The 27,407-nt window shown below is 47.2% G+C and overlaps 1 protein-coding gene across 1 annotated transcript in view; it reads left to right on the top strand.

The window, feature by feature from the left end:
• The window catches only part of MORC3 (MORC family CW-type zinc finger 3), a 105,062-nt gene that overhangs the window by 28,389 nt on the left and 49,266 nt on the right, over nt 1-27,407 (top strand). Inside the window, exons 3-4 of the mRNA XM_077479922.1 lie at nt 8,802-8,934; nt 18,408-18,622. Of these exons, the coding sequence (XP_077336048.1) occupies nt 8,802-8,934; nt 18,408-18,622 (348 nt within the window). The remainder of the gene's footprint in view (nt 1-8,801; nt 8,935-18,407; nt 18,623-27,407) is intronic.

Here is a 27,407-nt window from a genome sequence, read left to right as displayed (position 1 = left end):
AAAGCGTCTTCAAAGCCTCCATAGAAGTCCAACGAAACTTGATTGAAGCACCTTTAGCTTTTGAGAGGCTCATTCAGCTTTAGCTTCACTTTGTTTTGGGAGTATTGCAAATATGAGATATCGACACACAGGACGTCTGCCAAGCTTCATTAAAGCTTCAAAAATGCATCACAGAAGCATCAAAAAAGCATGTTGAAATACCTTGTTACCTTCTTATATTCAATAAAAACTTACATAAAAAAAAGGTGTGTGTGTGTGTGTGTGTGTGTGTGTGTGTGTGTGTGTGTGTGTGTGTGTGTGTGTGTAGTGCTCATAAGTTCACATACCCTGGCAGAATTTATGATTTCTTGGCCATTTTTCAGAGAATATGAATGATAACACAAACTTCCCTTTCATGGTTAGTGTTTGGCTGAAGCCATTTATTATCAGTCAACTGTGTTTTACTCTTTTTAAATCATAATCAAAACAGAAACTACCCAGATGACCCTGATCAAACGTTTACATACCCCAGTTTGTAATACCGTGTATTGCCCCCCTTTAACATCCAATGACAGCTTTAAGTATTTGTGGATGAGGCTCTTTATCTTCTCAGATGGTAAAGCTGCCCATTCAACTTGGCAAAAAGCCTCCAGTTCCTGTAAATTCTTGGGCTGTCTTGCATGAACTGCATGTTTTGAGATCTCCCCAGAGTGGCTCAATGATATTGGCTCCAGAACCTTCCTTTATTCTGCTGTAGCCAATCACAGGTCAACTTGGCCTTGTGTTTTTTGGACCATTGTCATGTTGGAATGTCCAGGTATGTCCCATGCGCAGCTTCCTGGCTGATGAATGCAAATGTTCCACCAGTATGTTTTGATAACATACTGCACTCATCTTGCCATCAATTTTGACCAAATTTCCTGTGCATTTTGTAGCTCACACATCCCCAAAACATCAGCGATCCACCCCCGTGTTTCACAGTAGGAATGGTGTTCCTCTGAAAAAGGACCAAGAAATAATAAATTCTGCCAGGGTATGTAAACTTGTGAGCACAACTGTATGTATTGTAAACTTAATTTAAAATGTTTGATTTCTTTGTTGGGGGGGGGGGGGGGGGCGTTGTAATAATGCACTTGCACTTAGCAAACATGCGGCCAAGTAAAAATTTGACTCTTGTCTCTTTACTGGACTTATTATAAGTTGTTTCTTCTCAGAGAAAAATCCCCCACTCTTCACAATCGCACCTTATTCATGTCATCAATTTTCGTCAGCACCTATATTTGTGAGCAACTATTTTCAAGAACAAACACACAAAGGGCAAAATTAGAACCAAAATATCTGATGAGCACCTTGAGAATTGCTACTACATCCATCCAACCAGATATAGATGCGTTTATCCAAAAACCGTGTCAAATATCGCACTCGTTTTATGTTGCTCTCTTTTCTTTTATAATATTATTCAAATATAATATATTAAAAATATTACAAAAAAATTGTTCTTACTCAGGTACATTATCTAGATCAGTGACCGTTCACTTCTGTCCCAATTTTCTGCAAATCAGCTGTCCTTATTGTTAGTGTATTTTATGTGTGGCACAAGACAATGTCTCTTCTAAAGTGGCCCAGGAAGGTCAGAAGGTTGGACACTCCTGCCTTTAAAGTGTACACCAGACCAAAAAAATATAAACTTTCAGTACATCTCTGCCATACAAAAAAAAAGAGGAAAAAAATAGTTTCTGTACATCTCTGCAATACAATACTATTTTGGACTGACATTGCAGTGCCTTTTTTACTTTAAAGTCCTAGGCAGGTTTGTTGGCCAAAGGGGGAAGTCCTTGAGCTGCGTATGTCAAAAAGAACTAAGCTGTTGCCCCTGCAACAATTCAACAAGCCTTGTGATTATATCATGGCATAATAAAAGCTGTTTATTGCAACAGGAAAAAAGGAAAGGAACTAAAAGAAATAATGCCAGTACATGATGTAGAGGAAGGATTGGAGGTACACTTGAGTAATGCCATTAAAGTGGAAGTAAACTCATCGATTTTATAATTTCAAATACCAGGCATGCTGGAAATGCTAGCTGTCACATGTGCTTGTGCTCTCAACCAAACTGCCAAACCATCCAATGGCTGGTTTCATAACGGATCACATGTGCAGCACCATTGCAGTTGCAGATTAAACAGAGGCCAAGATGGAAGCTTCCTTGGCTGAAAATGTTAGGAGGGTTTACGTCCACTTTAACATACACTTAAAAATTACCTCCCCCCCCCCCCCATTCATCTTCCAGTACAGCACATGAGTGGCCTTGCCCACATAAAGCTCACACAGGCTCTCATTCAAACAAAAAAGTGCCTGCCAGATACCTGTTGACCTCAATTATTTCTGTTTCCTTGGCCTAGCATGAACAACTTCACATGTAGTTCTTTTGTTTTGTTTTTTGGCCCCGATGACTGTAGGCAGGGACGCTCATCTGGTCTAAGTAATTTTCCAGGACAGTGGATTTGCATACATCAAAGAAAGGTGGGCAGGGGACCTTCGGTTTCTTTAAGATAGAACTCTTAACCTCTTGTCAAGTGGTATGTGTTTTTTTCCTTTTTCTCCCTAAAGTGTCCCCTGTCCTGGCTGGAAAGGTAGCTACCTCCTCCTTGGTTCTTGGGATCCTAGTAGGCTCCCGCTGTATAGATTGGATGGGTTGATCCCATTTCAGCTCAGCAGGCGCAGTGTCACTGTCTTTGTTTGGCCAGCACTCAGACACCCTCATTCTGTTACAGTGGGTCACAGGATTATTGTTTTTTGTTGCCACGTAGCCCCACTTACTCTTTCTTCTCTAGTTTTGGTGCTCCAGATTTTTTTCCTATTTTAGAGATGCTCCTCAACCTGTGCGGCTGCTAGTTGGTCACACGTGCAATCGGCTACTCCAGTTGCTGTTTTGTGGCGACACACTTCCACCCTTATGGGGTCACAAGGTGGTTCCGAAGGTTGGTCAATGACGTTACTTCTACCCGCCTTTCAGCATCGGAGGCTTACAGGCACTGTAATGGCGAAAACCTGGAGTTGTATTGCAGTAAAAATGCTCCTTTTATTTTTCTGCTGCTATGTGCTGGCAGAGCTGAATGTCACACTTTTATGATTAGAGAGGGCACTAGGTCTAACTTTGGTACTGATTGTAATACATAGTCATATTTATACACCCTGCAATGCTGCTGTATCGAAAGTAGAGCTAAGAGTATGAAAATTTTAATAGAGGTTAATAGAATTTGTTAGTAAAGCCAAGTCCATTTCTGTGTCTTCAGTTGGGCTTTGCGCACTCGTAGGCAAGTCTGATCTTCAATTATGTTCATTTTCATGCAGTCTTGTGTTTAACACGATGCGTAAACCATTTTTCTCCCTAGCGTCTTTCAGGACAGCGCCACTGAGAGACCTAGGATCCTCCCTTCACAGGAAACACTACCTTCAACATTTCAAAAAGCAGCCTCTCCACCATATCTCAGTTTTGGTGTTTCATCCACCTGGGACACACTGCTTGGAAACCAAAGCCATGGGCACGGTGATGCTTGGCAGCATGGTATTTTTTACCAGGCCTATGGGGCCTGGCAAGGCTTCCTTAGGGTAGGAAGCAAGATTACCTCATGTTTGTCCCAGCTTCTACCGGGGGGGCGACGAAGCCCTTGGGGGTCCACTGTCCAAGAGTGAGCTGGGGGAAGTGTTCGCCCTGAGGATGTAGCCGGGGGTGGAGATGCTGTTAGACAGGCCAGGTAGTGGGTGACATCAGTTGCGTTTGGGGGGGGGGGGGGTGGTGTATGACGACTCCCTAATTCCGGGATTGCCTGTCTTTTTGACCCAAGTTCTACGTGTGGTGACTCCTCTTGGTAGTCCGAGGATGCAAGACATTGGGGTGGGTTGTTGTGAATCGTGTATTGATGAGTTAGTTAAGGAGCAGTCTAATTTTTAGTGTAGTGACCTGGTAATGTCCGTAAGGGAATTATCAGCTACCTTTTTGACTCCTTTAGAATGCTGGTGGCTAACTTTTCTCTTCCACAACTTAAGAATATTCACCCTCCGGCAGGCAGATCCTCGAATTGGAGGGAGCTGAAGGCAGTAACGCTGGCTCTCTGAGCCTTCCAAAGAGAACTGCAGGGAAAACGTGCTGATCCTCATGGACAATTCCTCCCGGGTGGCCTATGTCAAAAGGCAAGGGGTGACCCGAAGCATAACACTGTTGGAGCTGCTCAAGTGGGTTGAAATCAATGTAGCGTCCACCTCGGCAGTTCACTTGAAGGGAGACTTGAACCTGATAGCAGACTATCTCAGCGGCTGAGAGAGTCCAATTGGATTTGCAATCTAGAAGTCTACGAAGTTATCAAGTGGAGGTGGGGCACCTCTGTTTGTGTCAAGGGAAAATGTGTAAAGGCCAGAATTTTTTTTTTTTTCCTAAGCAGATGGGAGGGGGCATTGGTAGAGCTGCACAATTCTGGATAAAATGTGAATTGCAATTTTTTTGCTTAGAATAAAGATCACAATTCAAAAAAAAAAGTTTTGATTTTAAAGATTAACAACCCTTGATCATTTTGTTAACAAGATTGCAATAAATTAAGACATAATACTCTTTGCTTCAACCAAATTATAGAAATGTAATGGAAAAATAATGTCATGTGTATTTATACATTAAGAATTATGCTTCAATGTTAAATTTACATATACACAAACTTTTATATAGAGGATTAATTTGTTGGTAAAAATCTATAAGCAGCCGTTCCCGTATGTTGTGGGCGTGACTTGATAAAGGAGGCCACACCTCCGAAAAGGGGTTGTCATAGCTGCCCCAGCATGCAGACGTCTAGCATCTACCTCTCCCTGTGTGATGGTCTGTTTTTATCGCCTTGGTGCCACCTGGTCTGGGCGCATTTGTAGTAGAGGAAAAACACCAGAGCTGTTCCTGGCAGTTTACCGCAGTCATCGGGTCTCTCGTGTCTCAGATTTCCCTTACATCTTGCAGAGATGACCCAGGAGAGGAGGATTCACTTATAAATACACTGTTTTGTCGCCTTTTAAATGTGATTGCACTAGCTGCTAAGTGCTTTTATTCCTGTCTGAATAAAAGGTATTACACTAGGGCAGATGTACGCTCTTTTGTTTTGTTTTTCTGAATCGTAGATATGTAGGGATAAGACCGTGGGGGGGTCAAATTGAGATTGCAATCTTATAATGATTAATTGTGCAGGCGTTAGCGTTGGATGCCTTGGTGCGACCGTGGGAATTTCCCCTGTGTTGCGCTTTTCCCCCCTGTATCGTTCGAAAGCGATGGGACGTCCCTGGTCCTCATAGAGGAACAGCCCCAGAGAAAAACGTGGTTGTCAGAGTAGTTGGCATGCTACTAGTAGAAAGGAGGAGACACGGTCCATTTACCTAAAGTTCTGAAAACTTTTTTAATGGGTGGCTGAGAATTCATTAGACGTGCATAGCCTAGTAACAGTTCTAGCACTCTCCTAGAGGGGGGCAGATAAGGGCCTGGCTCTTAGTACTCTGAGTCAGGTGTCGGTCCTTAGTGTCTTTTTGGAGAAACCCCAGGCCGGTGATCCTCTGGTGATCAGGTTCTTTAAGTATGTAGCCAGGCAGTGGCCTGCAGATGGGGGCACCCTTTTCCTAAATGGGCTTTTTTGACAGTGATAAAGCTCGGATGAGATCCTTTTGAATCATTAGATTCCCGTGCCTTTTAAAGATTTGACTTTTTTTTACAGCAACTAGATGAGTTAGCGAGCTGGAGGCTTTACAAGTCAGAGCTCCCTTTCTACAAATTTTTCCAGATCGTGTGACATTTTTTTTGAAAATTGTTTATTGCTTTTACATATAACATACTATACAAACACTGGATGCCTCAACTGGACGCGTCTATTTTGGCCAGGTGGCCACTTGTCTAACAGAAATCCCCGAACTACCCCCCCTCCCTCCAACTTCCCATCCCTCCCAGAGTCACAGCTCGACCTCATACCGGATTCCCCTGTTGCCTTGTATCACTCTGATGGTCATGCCCCTCTGTAAAAGACAATTCACCATAAACTCCAGGAGGCATCCCACAACTCAGTGCCTAAAAAATGCAGCTGCCTCTGGGAAGGCAGGCCCGGCACCCAAAGTGACCGTGTTCAGCTAGTTTGGCTCACCCCACGGTGGAACTGGAATTAAACCATGAGTGCCATACCTTGTCAAACTTCTTCATACACCCCCTGGCTTCATATGTGGCCCTGTAGTAAGGTAGCATCGAGTTAACCAAACCCTTCCAAAAGGAAATGCTTGGAGCCCTGTCTTTTTTCCGGTTCATCAGTATGGCTTTTCTACCATAGAAGAGTAAGACATTGAGCATCGTTCGCATGGCACGAGTCGGGACCACTTCCTCCACTAGCCCCAGAAGACACACTCTTACAGTTATTGGGACAGGCACTTGGATTAGGTCAGTTATACAAGAGGCAAGGTCCACCCAAAATTCCTGCACCTGGGGGCACCACTAGAAGATGTGGTCAGCATCTGCGGGTGAGTAGGAGCATCTCCAGCACTCCGCAGACACCGTCAGGTAAATCTTGTTTAATCTGGCCGGGGTATAGTAACTCCTGTGCAGGAACTTGAACTGGATTAGCCTGTCCCTTGCAGACACCAGGTGCCGAAATGGTTGAGCCCATAGGGAATCCCAGTCCTCCCCCCTCACCTCTGGTACCTCCTTTCGCCCATCTATCCCTGCATTTAGCAATCCCTGGAGGTGTGGTTTGAACATTTCTTTATAGGTTAGCGAGAGAGGCTTGGTCAAATTCTCACTACGCAATAGTGTTTCCAGAGAAGAGGGCATAGACTCCACCCTCATCTCTTGAAACTGTGCCTGAAAGGCATGTCGGATTTGTAAGTATCTGTTGGGCAGATCATGTCTCGTCTGTAATTGAGAGAAAATGAGCATAGATGCAGATCGTGTGACATTTTAAAATGGAGTCGGCCTTTTGCCTATAGTGGCCTTGAGCTTCCATTGGGGCCAAGAGATTACCGTATATACTCGAGTATAGGCCGACCCGAATATAAGCCGAGGCCCCCAATTTACCCCCCAAAAAACTGGCAAACTTATTGACTCGTGTATAAGCCGAGGGTAAGACATGCCTGTCCATCCCTGTGTGTGTGTCCGTCCATCCCTGTGTGTCCGTACATCCCTGTGTGTCCGTCCATCCCTGTGTGTCCGTCCATCCATCCCTGTGTGTGTGTCCATCCATCCATCCATCCCTGTGTGTGTGTGTCTCCATCCATCCATCCATCCATCCCTGTGTGTGTGTGTCTCCATCCATCCATCCATCCCTGTGTGTGTGTGTGTGTGTGTGTGTGTGTGTGTGTGTGTGTGTGTGTGTGTGTGTCCAGCCTACCTGTGTCCCGAGCCTTTGTCCCGAGCCTCCGTCCCGTGCCGAGCCTCCTTGCCTCCGTGCCTCGCCGCCGTGCCTTGCCTCCGTCCCGTCCCGTGCCGTGCCTTGCCTTGCCTCCGTCCCGTGCCCTCTTCGTTCGTCGGCGCCTCAGCGGCCATTGTAAAATTCAAAAGCTGCGCCGCCGCCTTCGCCTGTGATAGGCGGAACACTGAATTTCCCAGCAGCCTGTGTTCCGCCTATCACGTACATCGTATCATCCTCGTCCGTAGTACGAGGATGATACGATGTCCGTGATAGGCGGAACACAGGCTGCTGGGAAATTCAGTGTTCCGCCTATCACAGGCGAAGGCGGAGCCGGAGGCGCGGCTTTTGAACTATAGAATGGCCGCTGTCTGTCTGCTCGACACGCTGATCGAGCGGGCAGACAGCGATGACTCGAGTATAAGCCGAGGGGGGCACTTTCAGCCTCAAAAAAGAGGCTGAAAATCTCGGCTTATACTCGAGTATATACGGTACCTTACCCATTTTTTGTTCTAATCTTTTGTGTGACCAAAAGAGGAAGTTTTACATGTTTGGATGCAAGATTCTGTATTTTGCAGTATTTGGATAGGACTCATGTTGGGATGTTAGGAAGACGGATTCTCTTTGTGTTATTTTCGGGGGGAAAAGATGGGTTTAGGGCCTCTAGACATACCCTTGTAAAATGGCTAAATCTAGCTATTAGTCAGGCTTACCTGGTAGAAGGGCTGGAGGTTCCAGAGGGGATTTTAGCTCACTCTACAAGGGGTATAGTAGCAATGTACACATAAATGGCTGGTGCTATGTTGGGGTAAATATGCAGAGCCACATCTTCAGTACCTTCATCAGGCGCTACAGACTAGACTGTAGTGACAGATTAGACTTGGGCGTAATGTCTTGCAGGCGGTAGTTCCGCCCTAGTGGTAAGAGCTTGCTTATCTTATCAGTGGTGCCGTCCTGAAAGATGCCTGGGAGAAAATCAGAGTTACACTTACAGGTAACTTTTCCAGGAGTATTTCAGGACAGCACCGATTACCCACCTGTTTGGTTGCAGCCAAAAGTATAGACCTTATAGCACAGGTTATATTTTGTCTGGAGGTGCTCTCCAAGAACTGAGGTATGGCGGGGAGGATACTTTTTAAAATGTTGAAGGCAGTGTTTCCTGTGAAGGAAGGATCCTGGGTGTCTCAGTGGTGCTGTCCTCAAAGATCCCTGGAAAAGATGTTATCGGCAAGTGTAACTGATTTACTGGCGTTACCTTACAAAAAAAAATTAAAATTGCTAAACGCAAATGGTTTTTCAATTTCATAGTAGAATTGCAGGCTTTTTGCAATTCCAACTGCAGCTTTTTCTCTGCTGGAAAGGAAAGATTGAAAATGTTTTAAAATTACCACATCATTCTTTCATTGATTACAGATAATGCCTATGATCCCGATGTCAGCGCTAAGCAATTCTGGATTGATAAAACTGTTTTTAAACAGGAGATATGTCTCACATTTACAGACAATGGGAATGGGATGGATGTAGACAAATTGCACAAGATGCTTAGGTAAGTGTCACATTCCATTCATCTTTCTGAGGACCGTCCAATATGTCTTGCAGAATTCTCAGACCACACATGAATGCATGTACTAACAAATATACCGAGGGTATATTGTTTGGGTTTTTATTGCTGCACCTCATTTCCTGAACCAGTCACACTTCTCACCAGCAGAGAGACCCTCACCTCTAATCATTGCAACACTTTAAAGAAAATCAAAGGAGAAGGATGCCCAAACTCTTGGCCATACTTCTCCTGTTGGTCACACTTATTTCTGTACTCCTGTGACCCAGATTCCGCTGACAGTGGACTTAAAGCCTAGTACACATTGGCAGAATGTTGGGCAGCATTAGGCCCATGTGTACTGCAGCCGGTCCTACAGAAGCTGGGCGTTCGGCCCCTGTCAAAACACAATAGCACAGCAGGGGATATTGCTGTACTAACACTGGATAATTAGTACAGTGGCTTCTCCTGAGCTGGTAGTGTCTACCAAGTCTGCTGCCATCACAGAGCTGGTCCAGGTTCTGCAGGGATCTCTTGACAATGTAGGATCTGCCCAGATTTCTGACTGGCAGCTGGCTCAGCCTCTCAGCATGCTGCTGGGAGACTGAGTCTTCCGCTCCCACCCCCTGTCATGCCCAGCACTCAAGTGAATGCTGGCAAGGCAGAGCACAGAGTGGTGACCGACAGTCTCTCCTCACTGCGACCCAAGAACTTGAGTGATCAGCGGTCTTTGATCGCTCATTTCTTGACCTTGGAGGCAGTGGGCGTGGGGAACAGCTGCAGCATCCATTTGATGCTGCATCCACCTAGATGAGTATGTGTGTTTTTTTTTTTTTTTTTTGAAATGCCATTTATGCATGGAATTCAATATTTAGATCTTCTATGTGTGATATTTGTAACAGCAGTCAAACCGCTGCCACAGATATCGATGGCACTTGCAGCCTCACACCGCACAGAGATTTTTGAGCTTGTACGGTGACAATCTAACTGACCAAAGCCACTTTGGCCAGTTATCTCTGCAGAACCTTTATACAAACAATAGTTGCCACCATTTGATTTAACAGACTTGCGCACCATTCGCAGTAGTTTAAAGCAGTTTGTTGCCATTTAGGAATTAAATGTTTGAGACATTTGCTGCCACACCAGACAGGGAGGAAACCGTTTTAAAATGTGGTGATAATCTTCACAGTGACAAGTTTTCTCTAAAGTGTAAGTTCACCTCTGCAGAAAATCTCTAAGGTGACCTTACACTGGACCCCCTCCCCATCCCACCCAATCCCGCTGTACCAGATTGCAGTGATCCTTCGATGTCAGACATCCGATTCACTGGTCCGGGGATTTAAAATCCTGGTGGCTTTCTCTCCTCGCAGTGCTGATAGTACGGGCTAGACAGCTTCTGATCAGTCAGCGCTATCCATGTGACAATACTGACCAATTTGAATTCCTGTAGTCCATGCTGTCTAAGCAATATTGACACAAGATTAAGCCACAGGAGTTTCAAATCCCTGGACTGGTGAAGCAGCTTTTCAATGTCAGACAGTCAGGGATCGCAGCAAATTGGTACAGCGGGACCACCAGGTGAGATGAGGTCCAGTGTGAGGTCACCTTAGATTTTCTGTGAAGGTTAACTTACACTTGACGTTCTATTCACAGCACTTAGAGAATCGGCCTAACAATTTTTGAAATCTTTTTAATGAAATGAAGAAAAATGGTGCAATGAAAATATTTACAGAAAAGAGTATTTCAAATACGGATAATAGCAACAGTAAAATTTTGTTTTTGGCAGAGTCCAGTTCACTTCACTGTAGGGCTCTTTCACACGGGGCGGATCCGTGATGATCCGCCCCGTGGACATCCGCTTGCTCAGCGGGGATTGCTCCATCGATCAGGAAGATGACAGACAGGTCCATCTCTGCCCACTGGGCAGGGACGGACCTGTCAGAGCGCCGCTCTCCCCTATGGGAGATCGGATGACAACGGACCGTAGAGTCCGTTGTCACCTGATCCGCAGACGGATGGAAAATTAGGTTTCTCTTATTCACTCACCGACACAGCTCCTCTCTGTAACTAAATGGGTTGTATAGCCTGCCATTAGGAGAAACTAGACAAAAGTGTTACACAATACACAGAACTTTTAATCCCGCCCTGGGGGGTGGACCCTATGCTATCAACCCTCCTCACTGTTCCCAGCAGCTTCAGTTTTTATTTTGCCTAGTAAGGAGAATGACTTAGGAACCCTGCGGGCCCTCTCGGTCCATGTTTTTGCTGCAGGTTTACTGCTTTTTGCGCAAGATGAAAGATCCTGAGATCTTCTATCAACTGCCGGCTGGGTGACAGGCTGGTTAATGATATCATTGTAGTCTCCCCAGTCCGGCCAACGAGCATGTGCAGGCCGCAGCTAAGGCTCGGCAGGCCACGACATGCCTCCGTTCCAGAGGTGGTCGGTGAGCTTCAATGCTCCGGGGTATACATATGACCAGGCTACTGCTGTCTGGCTCACAGTATACCGGGCTAACAGCTACCCTGTAACTGCGCAGGAGTAGGTGATGGAATGTCTCCCAGCTCTTCAGGACTGGTAAGTATGGCTCTCCCTGCCTCGGTGGGCTGGGCATTCCCTGGGTGGTTGATTCGGGGGCCACCTCACCTCCCTATCTTCTCTCCCAAGTCCCTATCTGAGGGGGGTGGCTGCATGCGCTGCGGGCGGTGTGTGTGTGTGTTAGCTGTTTTCTCACCTGTGGGGGCTCTGTGCGGCTGGCTTTGGTCCTGGTCCCGGTCTGGGGGGTCCCAAAAGGTGTTTGTGGAGGTTGTTCTGGCTGTAGGCAGGCAGCGCATTTTTATTTTTTGTTCTGTCACCGCATGGCGCTGTCCGGCGGCCATCTTGGATGTGGGAAAGCTGGTATACCCCTGGTGAGCTTCAGCAGCCATCTTCTTTAGGATCTCCTATTAGTTGCGTTGGCAGCCATTTTCTTGAAGCCTGCCATTCTCTTGTGGCAGCATTACATGTGCTCTCACTTGCTGTTTCCTGTGTCCACTGTGTGTGCAGGACGCTGGATGGCTCTTTGCTGAACGCTGAAGCTAGCTCTGTAGAACGTTTCACCGCTGTTTATAACTGCTGCTGCTGACACAGTTTTCTCCTCTCTGCAACTGGGAACCTCCTAGGGACTACAGGCACTGCTAGTGGCATTCACAGAACACCCCAGGGTGGTGAGTCTAGCGCTAAGTACCCCACCCCCCATGCGGCGGCAGCAGGAGGGTGGGACCTTCACTGTCCTAAGTCCCCTCGCAGGTGGCAGACAGGCTTGGGTCAGCATGGCTTCAGAAACTGGTGTTTCTTCCCCTGATATCCAGGCTATAGCAACAGGGTCACCTGCAGTTAGTGCTGTGCGCATGGACACGCTGACGGCGGTCCTTGATTCCTATGTTGCTAAGATAGAGGTGGCACGTGGAAGGAAAGGTGCACGTAAGAAGCACCTGCCCCCCCCCCCATCCTCTGGGGAGAGCTCTGATGCAGACTCGGGCCCTGCTGCGGCTGGTGACCCCTGCTCTGACCTATCAGACGAGGCTGACCAGGACTATTCGGACAGTGAGGATAATTCCCCGTCCGGGTCCGGGCGCGACAACGCGCTCGTTTAGCACTTATCACAGCTGTGCGTGATACCCTAAAGATCCAGGAGCCAGTGGATTCCTCTGCTGATGTACCGGTCCCTTTTGGGTCCCGCAAGCCAGCACTTTCACCTAAGGTGTTCCCATATTTTACTTATTTTGACAAATTAATCTACAGGGAATGGGATCGCCCGCAACGGACCTTTTCGGTCCCCAAAAATTTGGCGGTGCGTTACCCCTTTGAGGATAGCCTTCTCAAAAAGTGGTCGGCTCCTCCGGTCATGGAACCCCCCCAGTATCTAGGTTAAATAAAGTAACGACGATCCTGGTAGAGACTCCTGCATTCAAGGATCCCACGAACTGGAAGGCCGACGCGGTGGCTCGTTCCTTGTTTACGGTTGTGAGGTCATCCGTGCGACCAGTACTGGCATCCGCACTGGTGTCGCAGACGCTGACTGAGTGGGCAAAACGTTTGCATCGTTAATTCGGAGAGCAGAACGCCTCCCCTGTCTGCATGGAGCTAGCAGACCAACCGGTGCAAGGCCTTAAGTACATTTGTGACGAGGCCCTGGATACTCTCCCTCTGTTATCCAAGGCTTCAGTGTCAGCTGTGGTGCTGAGGTGCCTCATTTGGCTGAAATGCTGGTCTGCTGACCAGGCATCCAAGAAAGCCCTGACGGATCTTCCCTTCCTTGGTGAGTGGCTCTTTGGAGCCTCGTTGGATGACATTATTAAAAATGCCACTGGTGGTAAGAGTACACTACTCCCACAGGCCAGGAAGGCTAAGGAGCCTCGCTGCAGGCAAGGGCCCTCTTTTTCTGCTCACAAACGGCTTTTTCGTCCACCCGGTGCTTTGGCAAAATGCCCCCAGCCCGACAGGACGCCCACGGATGGTCAGAAGCATCCCTGGAACCGCAAGCCTAACAAGCCTGCGAACAAAAGTGCTACCGCATGAAGGTTTGCGCCCACCCACTTTTCAGGTGGGGGGTCGTCTTCGGGAGTTTGCAGCCCGGTGGACCTCCTGGTTATCCGACCAATGGATCTGCGATCTGATTTCCACAGGCTACAAGATAGTTTCTCTCTTGGCCGCCAAACAGATTCTTCCCTCAAGCATACCCGTGTCCCCGGTTCACCAGGAGGCCCTGTTAGGGGTGGTAAGGGACTTGCTGAATCAGGGGGTGATTGTACCGGTTCTGGAATCGGAACGCTTCCAGGGGTTCTACTCAAATCTTTTTGGACGTACCCCTTCCTTCTTGGGAACCACAATCTTGGACTTGATCGCGATCGTAGGTTACCTAGACGATCTCCTCCTGAGAGCATCTTACGCCTCAGAATTGGAGGAGGATGTGGTGATCACCTTGCAGACCTTGCAAGAATTTGGGTGGCTGTTGAACCTAAAGAAGTCGGTGCTTGTACCGACTCAGCGTCTGGAGTACCTGGGGTTACTATTGGACTCCAGGGAAGCGAGGGTTTTTCTCCCCTCAGACAAATTGATGACTCTCCGATCGGTGGTCAATCTACTGATGAGCCGCAAGTGGTCAGTGCTCCGCTTTTGCATGCGAGTGCTGGGGCTCATGGGTACCTTATGCCCAGTTCCACACCAGAGTCCTGCAGAAGGAGATTTTGATGAAGTGGGACAAATCTCCGTTGTCCCTGGATCGGCGGATCCAGGTGAGTCAACCAGTCAGGGACTCCCTGATCTGGTGGTTGAGGTCCCCGGTGATTCAGTCCGGAAAATCATTCCTTCCTCTGACATGGACGGTGATCACTACGGACGCCAGTCTGTCCAGCTGGGGTGGCGTGATGGGGATTCAGTTGGCTCAGGGCCTCTGGTCGACGGAAGAATCCAAGTTGCCATTCAATCTGCTCGAATTGAGAGCAATCAGGCTGTGCCTCCACACATGGTCGATGAGTCTTCAGGATACAGTCAGACAACGCCACGGCTGTGGCATACATAAATCACCAAGGGGGAACAAGAAGCTCAGCTGCTGCTCGGGAGGTCACTTACATACTTTGGTGCGCAGAGCGACACGTACAGGCCCTGTCGGCCATTTACATCCCAGGGGTGGAAAATTGGCAGGTGGACTATCTGAGTCGACAGATGCTGGACCCAGGAGAATGGGCATTGCATCCGGTGATATTCAGGCTGCTGTGCCTGCAGTGGGGCACACCAGATGTGAATCTTTTGGCCTCCCATCTCAATTGGAAGGTACCAAGATTCGTGTCCAGGACCAGAGATCCGTGGGCAGATGTGAGGGTGGCTCCGTGGGATCAGTACCAGCTGATCTACGCCTTTCCTCCACTAAAACTGTTGCCACACCTGCTGCGCAGAGTGGAAGCCGAGGGGATCCCGGTTGTCCCAGATTGGCCTCAGTGGCCCTGGTACGTAGACCTGGTGCGTCTGGTGGCAGACGCTCCCTGGCGACTGCCATTGCGAGAGGACCTCCTATCTCAAGGTCCAATCTTTCACCCTGCTTTACCATCGCTGGCTTTAACGGCATGGCTGTTAAAAGCCAGGTGTTGAGGAACAGGGGTCTGTCGGACTCGGTGATTCCAACTATGTTGAGGGCGAAGAAGATAAGATATACCATCGTACTTGGAAGGCCTATATCTCCATGTGTGAGGAGAAAGGGTGGCATCCGCACTCCTTTTCTATATCCAGGATCCTGCTGTTTCTTCAACAAGGTGTACACCAGAAGTTGGCGTTAAGCACCATCAAGGGACAAATTTCAGCTCTGGCTGTCTTTTTCCAGCGACCTCTGGCGTCTCGCTCATTAGTGGGTACCTTTGTTCAGGGGGTGCGACATGTAGTCCCTCCGGTGCGTCCTCCGTTACCTCTGTGGGATTTGAACCTGGTGTTGTCGGCACTTCAGAAGCCGCCATTTGAGAATATCAGGGAAGTTCCCTTGTTGACCCTTTCACAGAAAATGGTCTTTCTAGTGGCCATCACATCGGCCAGGAGGGTTTCGGAATTGGCTGCCGTGTCATGCAAGTTGCCTTATCTGGTCGTCCTTTCTGCCAAAGGTGGTTTCGGCTTTTCATATCAATGAGGACACTGTATTACAATCTTTGTGTCCTAAGCCGAAGCACCCCAAGGAGGTTGCCCTTCATGCGTTCGACGTGGTTAGGGCTCTGAAGGTGTACTTGTCTGCCACAGCTCCCTTTCGGAAGTCAGACTCACTGTTTGATTCAGTGGCTGGTCCTAAGAAAGGCATGGCGGTCTCGCCACCATTTCCAGGTGGATCAGACCATGTAGTACAAGCCTACGCCTTGAAGGGGCAGGTGCCCCCCTTTCCAGTCACGGCCACTCTACAAGAGCAATCGGAACGTCTTGGGCCTTCCGACACCAAGCGTCTGTCGCTCAGGTGTGTAAGGTGGCGACCTGGTCGTCTGTCCATATGTTTACCAAGTTCTACAAGGTAGACGTCAGTGCATCGGATGATGCTGGTTTTGGCCACAAAATTTTGCAGGCGGCCGTGTAGTCGCAATTGAGTTTTTCCTGGTTTTTCGGTAAAAACGCAGTACTGTTTTGTTAATGCTCTGTTGCATTACCTCTGCGATGTTGCGGTCTTGGGGATCACTCCTGTTGAGGATACCCGGTTATATGTTGGTGTTTTTCCACACGCTGCTGTGTTTTATTTTTTATTTTTTGTGGGTTTAGTTTCACTAGTTCCCACTTGCCATGGTGGATGAAGTTTTTATGCTGTTTTTCCCACCCCTCGTTTGGCACTGCTTGGGGACGTCCCATTTTGTTAGAGAGGAGCTGTGTCGGTCGGTGAATATAAGAGAAAATAGGATTTATGTACTCACCGTAAAATCCTTTTCTCTGTAATTCACCGACCGACACAGCACCCGCCCCTCCTTTTCTCTACATTATACTGCTTGTTGACGTACTGAAGCTGCTAGGAGCAGTGAGGGGGGTTGATGGCACAGGGTCCGCTCCCTGGGGCGGGATTAAAAGTTCTGTATATTGTGTAACAATTTTGCCTAGTTTCTCCTAATGGCAGGCTATTCAACCCATTTATTTACAGAGAGGAGCTGTGTCGGTCGGTGAATTACAGAGAAAGGGATTTTACGGTGAGTACAAAAATCCTATTTTTTTTCCTCTGTCACACTTTTGTGGGTCGGATGTTAGCGGACATGTCACTGCTGATTATTTGACGCTCCATGGAGGTCTGGAGCATCCGTTCAGGTCCGCCTAAAAACTGACAGGCGGACCTGAACGGATCGTTTGTCTGAAAGAGGCCTTAGTTTAATTCTGTCAGTCAGTTGAATCTTGGCCCTCGTGCATAATTTCAATGGAGCATTGAAAGCTCCAAGCTGCAGATGAAGCAGTTTCTTCTGGTCCATGAGAACCTCAACATATGAAAGGGTCTGAGGAGTGTCCAAATATTTTGATTTGAGTTTAGCAGATACGCTCCCTTCATGCCAGTTTTTCTATCTGTATACATATTTTCAAATGACCCCATTTTATTGTTCGACAACCAACATCATGTACACAATTAATTTAGCATTTAAAAAGATCAAACCTGATATACCTTGGATGTATCTATCTTTTAGGACATTTAATGGACATTTATTATGACCAGTTAGCCTGCTGGATGTTAAGGCAGTCATGTGTGGGATCAAATCTTGATTTACCTATACATTCGGCAGAATTCTGAATGACACCCCCCACCCATGAAAAGTCGCATGGCGAATGCAAGAACCTCAGGGATGGCAGCCCATTAAAATGAATGGGCTGCCTTGCTCGCGTAAACCTTGGCTCCTAAAACTGAAAGGTGTGAACCTAGCGTAAATGAAGGACACCCCAAAATAGGTCACAAAACAGTGCAATTGCAAGATTCTGATCGCATGGGTTTGAACACCCATGCGATCTGATACTGAAAAAAAAAAAGATGCACCTTTCATGTGGTGCGAATTGAGCCCATACAAAATGAATGGGCTCAAATCGCACGGGAAAGAATCACATGTGATTTGAAAAGGGATGCAGTGTGATTTTGTATCCGAATCGCATGCTGTGTCCCACACCCACAAGTCTGAACCCAAGCCCAACGTAGTCTATATTATGGAGATTCCAACACCTGATATCTACAATAGTGGTTGTGGCTGTTTGGGAATTATGTGACAATGTCTCCCTTCAGGAATCATGAAAGGTTTGTAATAACAATAAGATTTGACCTGTCGGCAACCACACAACACTCAGAGAAAAAAAGTTAAAGGGGTTGTAAAGCCTCATGTTTGATGTTTTAAAAAAAAATAAAAAATCATACTTGCCTCCACTGTGCAGTTTTTGCACAGAATGGCCCCGATTATCGTCTTCTGTGGTCCCCCAACAGCACTGGTGGTCCCTCCCTGCATCGGTAAACCCCCTAGGAGAAGCGCTCTCCCTGGGGATTACCTTGCGGGGACGGTCCCGAGTCAAGCAGTTGCATCCATAGACACAGAATGCCAGACTCAGCCTCGGCGCCCTCGTCATTGGATTTGATTGACGGCAGCGGAAGCCAATCCGCTGGGGGGGGGGGGGGCGACTCTGCCACGCCCTCTCCCCTTAATGGCTAGCTGACCTTGAAAGCAGTGGGAGCCAATGGCGTCGCTGCTGTGTCTCGGCCAATCGGGAGAGTCCCGGACAGCTTAGACACTTGTGGACATCACTGGACAGAGATGGGGCTCAGGTAAGTAATTGTAATTAGGAAGCTGCTACACACAAGTTTATCTTAATGCATTAAGATACGAAAACCTTCTGCCTTTACAACTCCTTTAATTTGTTATAATAATGCTATGGTTAGAGATGACTGTCTCGTTTGTATTTTTTTTTCCTTTTGTGACTTGCCTTTTGGTGTATTAACAAAGTCTTCTTTCTTGTCACGTTTCAGTTTCGGTTTCAGTGACAAGGTTGCCGTTCATGGTCATGTGCCCGTTGGGCTATACGGAAATGGATTTAAGTCAGGATCTATGCGTCTAGGAAAGGATGCCATCGTGTTCACAAAAAACGAAAATGGATTGCACGTGGGAATGTTATCTCAGACCTATTTGGAGAAGATTAATGCAGAGCATGTCATTGTGCCAATTATCTCCTTTGACAAGCAAAATATCCTTTTTGTTTTCTTCCCTATCTCATGTGAGGTGCGTTCAAACCACAGAATTTTTTTTACAGCCATTGAGGAGAAAAAGAAACCCCTACCTTCCATCAAAAGTAATATAATTATAACCAGGAGGTTGTGGTGTTTTTGTTTTTTGTTTTATTTTGCAGAAGAAATACTATGACTTCGGCCCTTTCACACCGATGGACTGATCTGGTCCGCCTGGGTCAGTTTTTCAGGTGGCCCCGATCAGACCATTCATTGCTCTCTATGGAGTGGCTGGGACACCCGCTGACATACAATTTGCTAAAATCGGGTGGATGGGGATCTGCTATCCATCAGTCCAGCGGCTAGGATGTAATTGGACCACCCCATAGAGGTCAGCATGTTGTGTCCGTGTACACTCTGCATAGCGGTGCTGACATGAACCTGTCATTCGCCTGCACAGTGGGGATCAGCAGAGTGGAGGCGGATCGGCTTGACTGAGTCCGCCCCATCTGAAAGGTGCCAAGAAGAAAGTTTTTTTTTTTTTTTTTTTTTTTATGTCTTATGTCAACTCTCAACTGAACTTTCTCTTTCGTTCGACAGACACAGCACCTCCTTAATCTTTACCCTTGGGTTATAATGCCTCCGCAGGAGTAGAACTAGGCAGAACAAAAAACACCTGGCTACACCCATGGGCTGTCCTCGGTCAATATATAACCCGCTCCCTGCTCTAGGTATTCAGTTTATTTCTGTCTAGTCAGGAGTAAGGATCTAGCTCCTTGCTGGGATCTTTTGGTCCTAGCAGATGTTTGCTTTTTGTCTTTCTTCCATGCATTTTCTCCTGGAAGATCTTCAACTGCCGGGCTGGGTGAGGGGCTGGATAATTTAGATCCAGTGGTCTCCCCAGTCGAGCCAGTGAGTACGCGCAGGCCACAGCTATGCTCTAGGTTGGCCGGTTCATTGGACAGAGGCTGGCCCGCAAGTTAAACATCTCACAGAGGCGCATATGAACGGGCTCTGGTCTGGGTCACAGCGGTCCCTTGGCAGACAGCCCCCCACTTTGGTGGCGAGGAGTTCTGTCTGGAGGGTCACCAGCACCATGGATTAGTAAACTGCGACTCCCTCTCCCCCATGGATTGGTGAGAATCCCAGGGCAGGCAGTAGAGACCCCTGGGGGTCTCCCCCGCCATTCCCATTCTGGGTGTTTTGTCCTGCCCCTGGCAGCATGGGGGGGGGGGGGTTCGAGTGCAGAGGGTGCAGCTGAGATCCCTAGGTGCATGCCCTGCTGTGTGTATAGTGTGCAGTTTGGGGGTCCTAGTTCAAAGAGCAAAGTGGTGTTCCCCCTAAATGTTCACCCTGCCTGGTGGATTACAGTCCTTTTTTGGAAGAGGCTCCCCTTGCAGAGGGTGCAGCGATGTTGAAGGCACAGAGGATCCTGGCAGCATGCTTCAACATGTCAAATGGCTGGCGGGCATGTTTGGGAGGTCCGATGACATCACAGCAGCCATTTTCCCTTGGTTTGGCTGGTCTCCGGCTGGCAGCCGTGTTTGTGTAGCCGATGATGTCACGCCAGCCATTTTCTGTTAGTCTGAGGAGACGCTGGAGCTCTTCCTCTTTTCTCCTCTTCCTGTCCCGGGATATATGAATTAGACAGTGTCCATGGTGTTGCTGGGTCCGAATTGCGGCGCTCCTCCGCTGGTAGGGTACGTTTTTGGGGATCCTGGTGGATACCTTGGGCATTAGGGGGTCCCTTAGTGGTGCCAAAGTTCATATGCACTACAGGGTCTTCTACCCTTTGGAGCCTCAGTGTCGCATCTCACCCACTGATCCCCTCGTGTAGGTGGCAGGACCCTCAGAACCCCAGCTTCCCATTCGTTGCGCTGACCGCGGTCCTCGAGTCATTGGTATCCCGGGTGGAAGTAGCGTGTGGGCAAAGACCCAGGAGGAAGCATCCCCCACTTCCCGTGCTCAGTCTCTCATCTGATTCTGAGCCTGATGCCAGCGGGGGGCTATCAAAATAAGGCAGATAGGGAAACACCTTTGGTATGCATAAGTCACCTCGCACACCAAAGGTGTTTCCCTATCTGCCTTATTTTGATAGGTTTACCTTTAAGGAATGGGAACAACCAAAGTAACCCATTGTGGTTTCCTAACGTTTCTCAGTATGCTATCACTTTTAAAAAAGTGGACTACCCCACCAGTGGTGGACCCTCCTGTTTCCAGATTGAATAAAACAACCATGATCCCAGTAGAAGGAATCCCTGTCCTTTAACCAGTTCCCGACCGGCGCACGCCAATGTACGTCGGCAGAATGGCACAGGTAGGCATACTGGCGTACAGGTACGTCCATTTTTAACTGCCGCCCTGCCATCACGTGCACGCCACCGGCGGCACGCTTGCGTGCCGGTCGGGACCCCTCTTGAGTCCGGTCGCGGGTCCCGTGGACTCGATCGCCCGTGATCGCTGTGGGGATACCCGCGATCGTCTCACGTGGCGGCTGAATGGGGAGATGCCGTTGTAAACAGCATCTCCCCGTTCTGCCTAGCAACAAGTGACGCTGATCTCTGCTCCATGTGATTGGAGCAGAGATCAGTGTTCACTAACGCAAAGCCCAGCCCTCCACAGTTGGTGACACTCCCCTAGGAACACTTAACCCCTACACTGCCACCCCCTGGTTAACCCCTTCACTGCTAGTGTCATTTACACAGGAATCAATGCATTTGTATAGCATTGATTGCTGTATAAATGACAATGGTCCCAAAAATGTCTGATGTGGCCGCCACAATGTTGCAGTCACAATAAAAATCGCTGATCGCCACCATTACTAGTAAAAAAAAAAAAGATTAATAAAAATGCCATAAAACTATCCCCTATTTTGTAAATGCTATAACTTTTGCGCAAACCATTCAATCGCTTATCGCGATTTTTATTTATTTTTTTCACCAAAAATATGTAGAAGAATACGTATCGGCCTAAACTGAGGGAAACCTTTTTTTTTTTATATATATTTTTGGGGGATCCAAGCTGTGATGAACGCGGGTGTCAGATCCCTGCCCTCCTCGCTAACTGGCGACAAAGGACCGGCCAACCTCATACCACGCTGTCACTTACGTAACAATGCCACACTCAGCTGCACCCAGCACAAAGATTTTCCAGCTTGCGGGACCACAATCTAGGTGCGGGCAGCCTCAGAGCGATTGCCACTGGGCTAATTACACAATTAACCCTTTAACTGCCACCACCCCTGTATAAAAAGACAGAGCCGGGGGGACTCGTAATTTTAGCAATACCAATTATAAGTTTAGAATAAGCGCCTGCAACACACACTGCCACCACAGGCAGGTCTGCTCAGTGCCTTACTCTACCACAGTAGCGCCCTTTTAAGAGACAGGTTGGTTTATAGTTTGCATCAAGAGCTTTAAAGACAAGGTTAACACTTTTCAACATAAGGATTTATTATGAAAAGGTCAAGGTTGGTGCGAATAAAACATTTACAGAAAAAGGATGTTTCAAAAAATAAAGACAATATACAGCCACAAAGAAATAAGGTAGAATTGGGAAGGAAGAATACTTGCAATTAATGTCCGAGAGTTGATCAGAGTTCGATCGATGAGCAAAGGTAATCAGTTCTCAAACTTGGCAGATGTTCTTGCTTGGATGGTAAAAGGAGAACTGACCATTGCCTTGGCCTCTCCTCTTTTCTGTCAAATCAAAGGGAGTGTTGACCGCGACCAGTGACCAATCATTTGGTCATCTTGTTTAGGGGTTGGTTGCTGGGAGGTGTCTACACCCATGGCCCTGTCCCAGGTACACTTTGTGATACATATTCATATCTCTGCCTCTCTACTGTTTATAGACTGCAGATATCCATTTTAGTGATCAGCATGATATTTGCTTCAAAACAAGTCCACACATGACAGGTTTCCCATTTCAGGGTTACCTAGGAGGAGTAAGGGGTCCCAGTGGCTTCCCATATGACCTGACATAGGGGTGTCTGGACTTGAAATGTTAGAAATTATCTGAGGAAACTAAATATGTCCATATTATGGCAGTGCTATGATTGCTTTGAAAGTTATAAAAAATGTTGAAGTTTCAAAACTTTACTAATCTGTCTGCACGCTATGTGGTTTGAAGTATTTACGACGGTATCTGTTGGTTCTCTGAATGGAGAGGGTGACAGTTTTACGATAGGCCTGAATATCTTGCCAGGCAACATGAGCTGTGTTTATTGACCTAGCCTTGTTCTGCTTCCTCTGCTGAGATAACCTCTTTCCTTTTGAAAATTTAAAAGCTTTGGATTTCTAAGACAGGGAGGGGGGAGTTCAGATTATTCTAAGGTCATGGCTGCTTTCCAAACAATATGGAAACTAGGTACAACATCTCCTGTCCCGGACGCGATATTGTTACAAGCTTCTAAGAAAGCTCTCATTGATCTGCCCTTTTGAGGCAACTGCCTGTTTAGGGCTACCCTGGATGACATCATTAAGGGTGTCAGAGGGGAAGAGTACCTTCCTGCCTCAATTTAGGAAAGGGAAGGAGCCTCGTTGCAAACGGGGACCTTCCTTCACGGCCCAGAAGAAATTCTTCTGGGCTCCCGGGACTGCAGATAAAGGAAACTGATCTCTCAAGTCTTCCCCGGGAAGTTCCAAGCAATCTTGGTCTGGTAAGCCTAGATCAGGCTTCTCTGGATTCACTGACAAGACTCCTTCAGCATGAAGGTCTGCCCTCACCCATTGCGGGGGGGGGGGGGGGGGGAGAAGACATCTTCGTTGGTTTCCAGATTCATGGACTTCCTTCGTGAGCATCAAGGGTGTCCATGAATTGAACCTTTTGGGGGTACCAAAGAAGGGGGACAGAGTTCGTCCACTGTGTCTCCTTGTGCGGATATAATTCCTCTAAAGGTTTGAGTGATGTCCGAACTACCCAAGGCGCTCCATCCATGAAATTGGGTTACCTGGGTCTGACTCTGGAGTGAATGCTGACCAGTTTAATAGTTTTTCTTCGCAAACATCGGCCCCTTCAGCAGGTTCAGTTCAACAGGAAGTAACTGAGGCTCATGTAAATCTCGCAAGTTCCTCTGGTAAATGCTGCAGTCGTCCTAGTACCACTGTGGGGCCAACACCTTACTCTTCTGCGGTGCCTGCGAAGGATCAAAGGCAAAAGTCTTCTGGTCATTCTGGTGGCCATAGATGTCCCTTGGGAGCTACCTCTCAGAGAGGACCAGTTGTACTGAGGGCTGAGCTTCCATCCTGCTTTACAGTTACTGGTTTTAGTGGCCTAGCCATTGAAAGCCACTTACTGGGAGATAGAGGTCTGACCCCCAATCCTTTTCCGTGGCTCGGCTCTTAGCTTTTCTTTAACTGGGAGTTGAGCAGAAGTATTGAGTATTATCAAGGGCCAGGTGTCTGCCTTAGCAGTCTTCTTTCAGCAACCCCTAGCCACTCACTCTTTAGTTTGTACCTTCATTCAAGGAGTCCGGCATGTGGCTCCGCCTGTATAGTCTCTTTTCCTGCCATGGGATTTAGACTTAGTACTATCGGTTCTCCAGAAACCTCCATTCGAGAATTTTTGGGAGATTCCTTTACCTACGTTGTCCCAGGAGGAGGCATTCTTGGTGGCTATTACCTCGGCCCGCAGGGTTTCGGAGTTGACGACATTATCCTGTCGAAGTCCCCAATTAGTACTTCATAGGGATAAAGTGGTTCTTCGTCCCAGTCTGTCATTTCTGCCCAAAGTTGTCTCTGACTTCCATTTGAATGAGGACATTGGGGTTGATTTACTAAAGGCAAATAGAATGTGCACCTTGCAAAGTGCAGTTGCCCTCTGCAAGTGCAATTGCTCCAGAGCTTGGTAAATGAGATGAAGGTTCAGTTTACAAAGAATACCCAATCACATACAAGAAAAAGAAAATGCTGTTTTGCTTGCTTGTGTGGTGGAAGTCAGCAGAGCTTCTGCTTATTTACTAAGCTCTGGAGCAGCTGCTTTTGTAGAGTGCAACTGCACTTTGCAAAGTGCACAGTCTATTTGCCTTTAGTAAATCAACCCCATTGTGTTGCCGCCCTTGTGTCCCAAGCCGGCTCATGCCAAGGAATTTGTATTGCATACCTTGGATGTGGTTCATGTGATTTGAGTGCATCTGGCAGCCACTGAGTCCTTCCGGATGTCAGACTCTCTTTATTTGGTTACACAGGGACCAAGGAAAGGGCCGGCTGCTTCCTGGGCTACTATCTCAGATGGATCAGACAGACTGTGACTCAGGCCTATTCTATTAAGGGTCGGGTTCCTCCTTTCCCTGTCACAGTGCATTCTACTTGGGCGCTTAGTACTTCTTGGGCTGTCCGTCATCAAGTGCCAATATCACTGGCCTGCAAGATGGCCACTTGGTCGTCAGTACATACCTTCACTAAATTCTATAAAGTAGATATTTTGGCATCTTTGAATGCTTGTTTTGGTCGGAAGGTTTTGCAGGCTGCTGATTTAAAGAGGGGGGGGGGGTTACCTCTTGAGGGGTGTTTTTCTTAAAATGTTTATTTTTTATGATGTGTCCTGGTTAGGGCTCTTGTGGTTAGCCTTGGGTTATTTTTGCCCACCCCTCATTTTTCTTTGGCACTGCTTTTGGCCGTCCCAATGGTCAAGATTACGGAGGTGCTGTGTCAGGTAGATGAATGAAAGAGAAAATTTATTTTTGTACCATAAATTCCATTTCTCGGAGTTCGACGGACACAGCACCCACCCCTCTATGGAGTTTTTGACTTCTATTCTTCTATACTTACTGCTTGTTACTAAACTGAATACCTAGATCAGGGAGGGGGTTATATACTGACTGAGGACAGCCCATGGGTGTAGCCAAGTGTTTTTTGTTCTGCCTAGTCCTACTCCTGCGGAGGTGATTATAACCAAATGGTCAAGATTAAGGAGGCGCTGTGTCCGTCAAACTCAGAAATGGATTTTACAGTGAGTACAAAAATCCAATTTTTCAAAGGCTGTCATCTTAGATAATCACTTGTGCAGCATCATTGTAACTACAGATCTAAATAGAGGCCAGGCTGTGTTTGGCTGTAAAGGGTTGGAGCGTTTGGTTTAGCTTGAGGCCCACACACATCAGCTGGAAGTTGAAATTGAGTTTGTATGTATCTGCATTCTATTATTGGAGAAGGTGGTTACGTATACATACTGGAGGGGGAGAGCTCCAGACTATATACGGTTGTGCTCAGAAGTTTACATACCCTGGCAGAATTTATTTTTTCTTGGTCCATTTTTCAGACTATGAATAACACAAACTTTTCTTTCACTCATGGTTCGTGTTTGACTGAAGCCATTTATTATCAGTCAACTGTGTTTACTCTTTTTAAATCATAACAGAAACTACCCAAATGACCCTGATCAAAAGTTTACATACCCCAGTTCTTAATACCGTGTATTGCCCCCCTTTAACATCCAATGACAGCTTTAAGTATTTTGTGGTATTTGTGGATGAGGCTCTTTATCTCCTCAGATGGTAAAGCTGCCCATTCCTCTTGGCAAAAAGCCTCCAGTTCCTGTAGATTATTGGGCTGTCTTGCATGAACAGAACATTTGAGATCTCCCCAGGGTGGCTCAATGATATTGAGGTCAGGAGACTGAGATGGCCCCTTCAGAACCTTCACTTTATTCTGCTGTAGCCAATAACAGATTGACTTGATCTTGTGTTTTGGATCATTGTCATGTTGAAATGTCCAAGTACGTCCCATGCGCAGCTTCCTGTCTGATGAATGGATATGTTCCTCCAGTATTTTTTGATAACCTACTGCATTCATCTTGCCAACAATTTTGACCAAATTTCCTGTGCCTTTGTAGCTTACACATCCCAAAATATCAACGATCCACCACTGTGTTTCACAGTAGGAATGGTGTACATTTCATCATAGGCCTTGTTGACTCCTCTCCAAATGTAGTGTTATGGTTGTGGCCAAAAAGCTCAATTTTAGTCTCATCGCTCCAAATGACTTGTGTGCCAGAAGGTTTGAGGCTTGTCTCTGTGCTGTTTGGCCTATTGTAAGCGGGATACTTTGTGGCATTTGCATAGTAATGGCTTTCTTCCGGCAACTTGACCATTCAGCCCATCTTTCTTCAGGTGCCACATTATTGTGCATCTTGAAACAGCCACACCACATGTTTTCAGAGATGTTTTCTTTGCATCCCCAACAATTTTCCTGGCAGTTGTGGCTGAAATTTTAGTTGGTCTACCTGACCATGGTTTGGTTTCAATAGAACCCCTCAATTTCTACTTCTTGATTAGAGTTCGAACACTGCTGGTTGGCATTCTGAATTCCTTGGATATCTTTTTATATCTCTTTCCTGTCCTGAACAATGCTTAAGATGATCATGCTGTATTTTTATTCAATAGAGGTAACATAAGTGTTAAATTTTATATAGATACGAGGGGGCAAAAAAAATTATTGTTGGGGTGTTTACTTAAATTTTACTTTATACATCTTTCAGCATGTAATGCTGCCCCCCATTCATGTGTTCGTCCCCCTAATCTACATGCAGGGCGTCAGACTTGTGTATTCCAATTGGGAAAAAACGTGGTTAGAGCCAGAGACTCTAATGGGCTTAAGAAAAGGGTGGGCTCAGGGTGCAGAGCACTGCACTCCGATCCCACCCAGTTGTGTGGATATTCGCTATTGTCACGCTGATCCTCCTTCCGGTCAATCAGGAAGCGGGTCTGAGACCCGTCACCCAATTGGCTGAAAGGACAGGTGATCCTATTGGACGTGGGGATGGAGACACATGGCGGAAGCAGAGGAGAAAGAGATGTGATAAAAG

This window comes from Lithobates pipiens, unplaced genomic scaffold, assembly GCF_037356315.1.
Source record: "Lithobates pipiens isolate NorthernLeopardFrog02 unplaced genomic scaffold, aLitPip1_a1.2 Scaffold_16, whole genome shotgun sequence".
NCBI lineage: Eukaryota > Metazoa > Chordata > Amphibia > Anura > Ranidae > Lithobates > Lithobates pipiens.
This window is presented reverse-complemented; position numbering and strand designations above follow the sequence as displayed.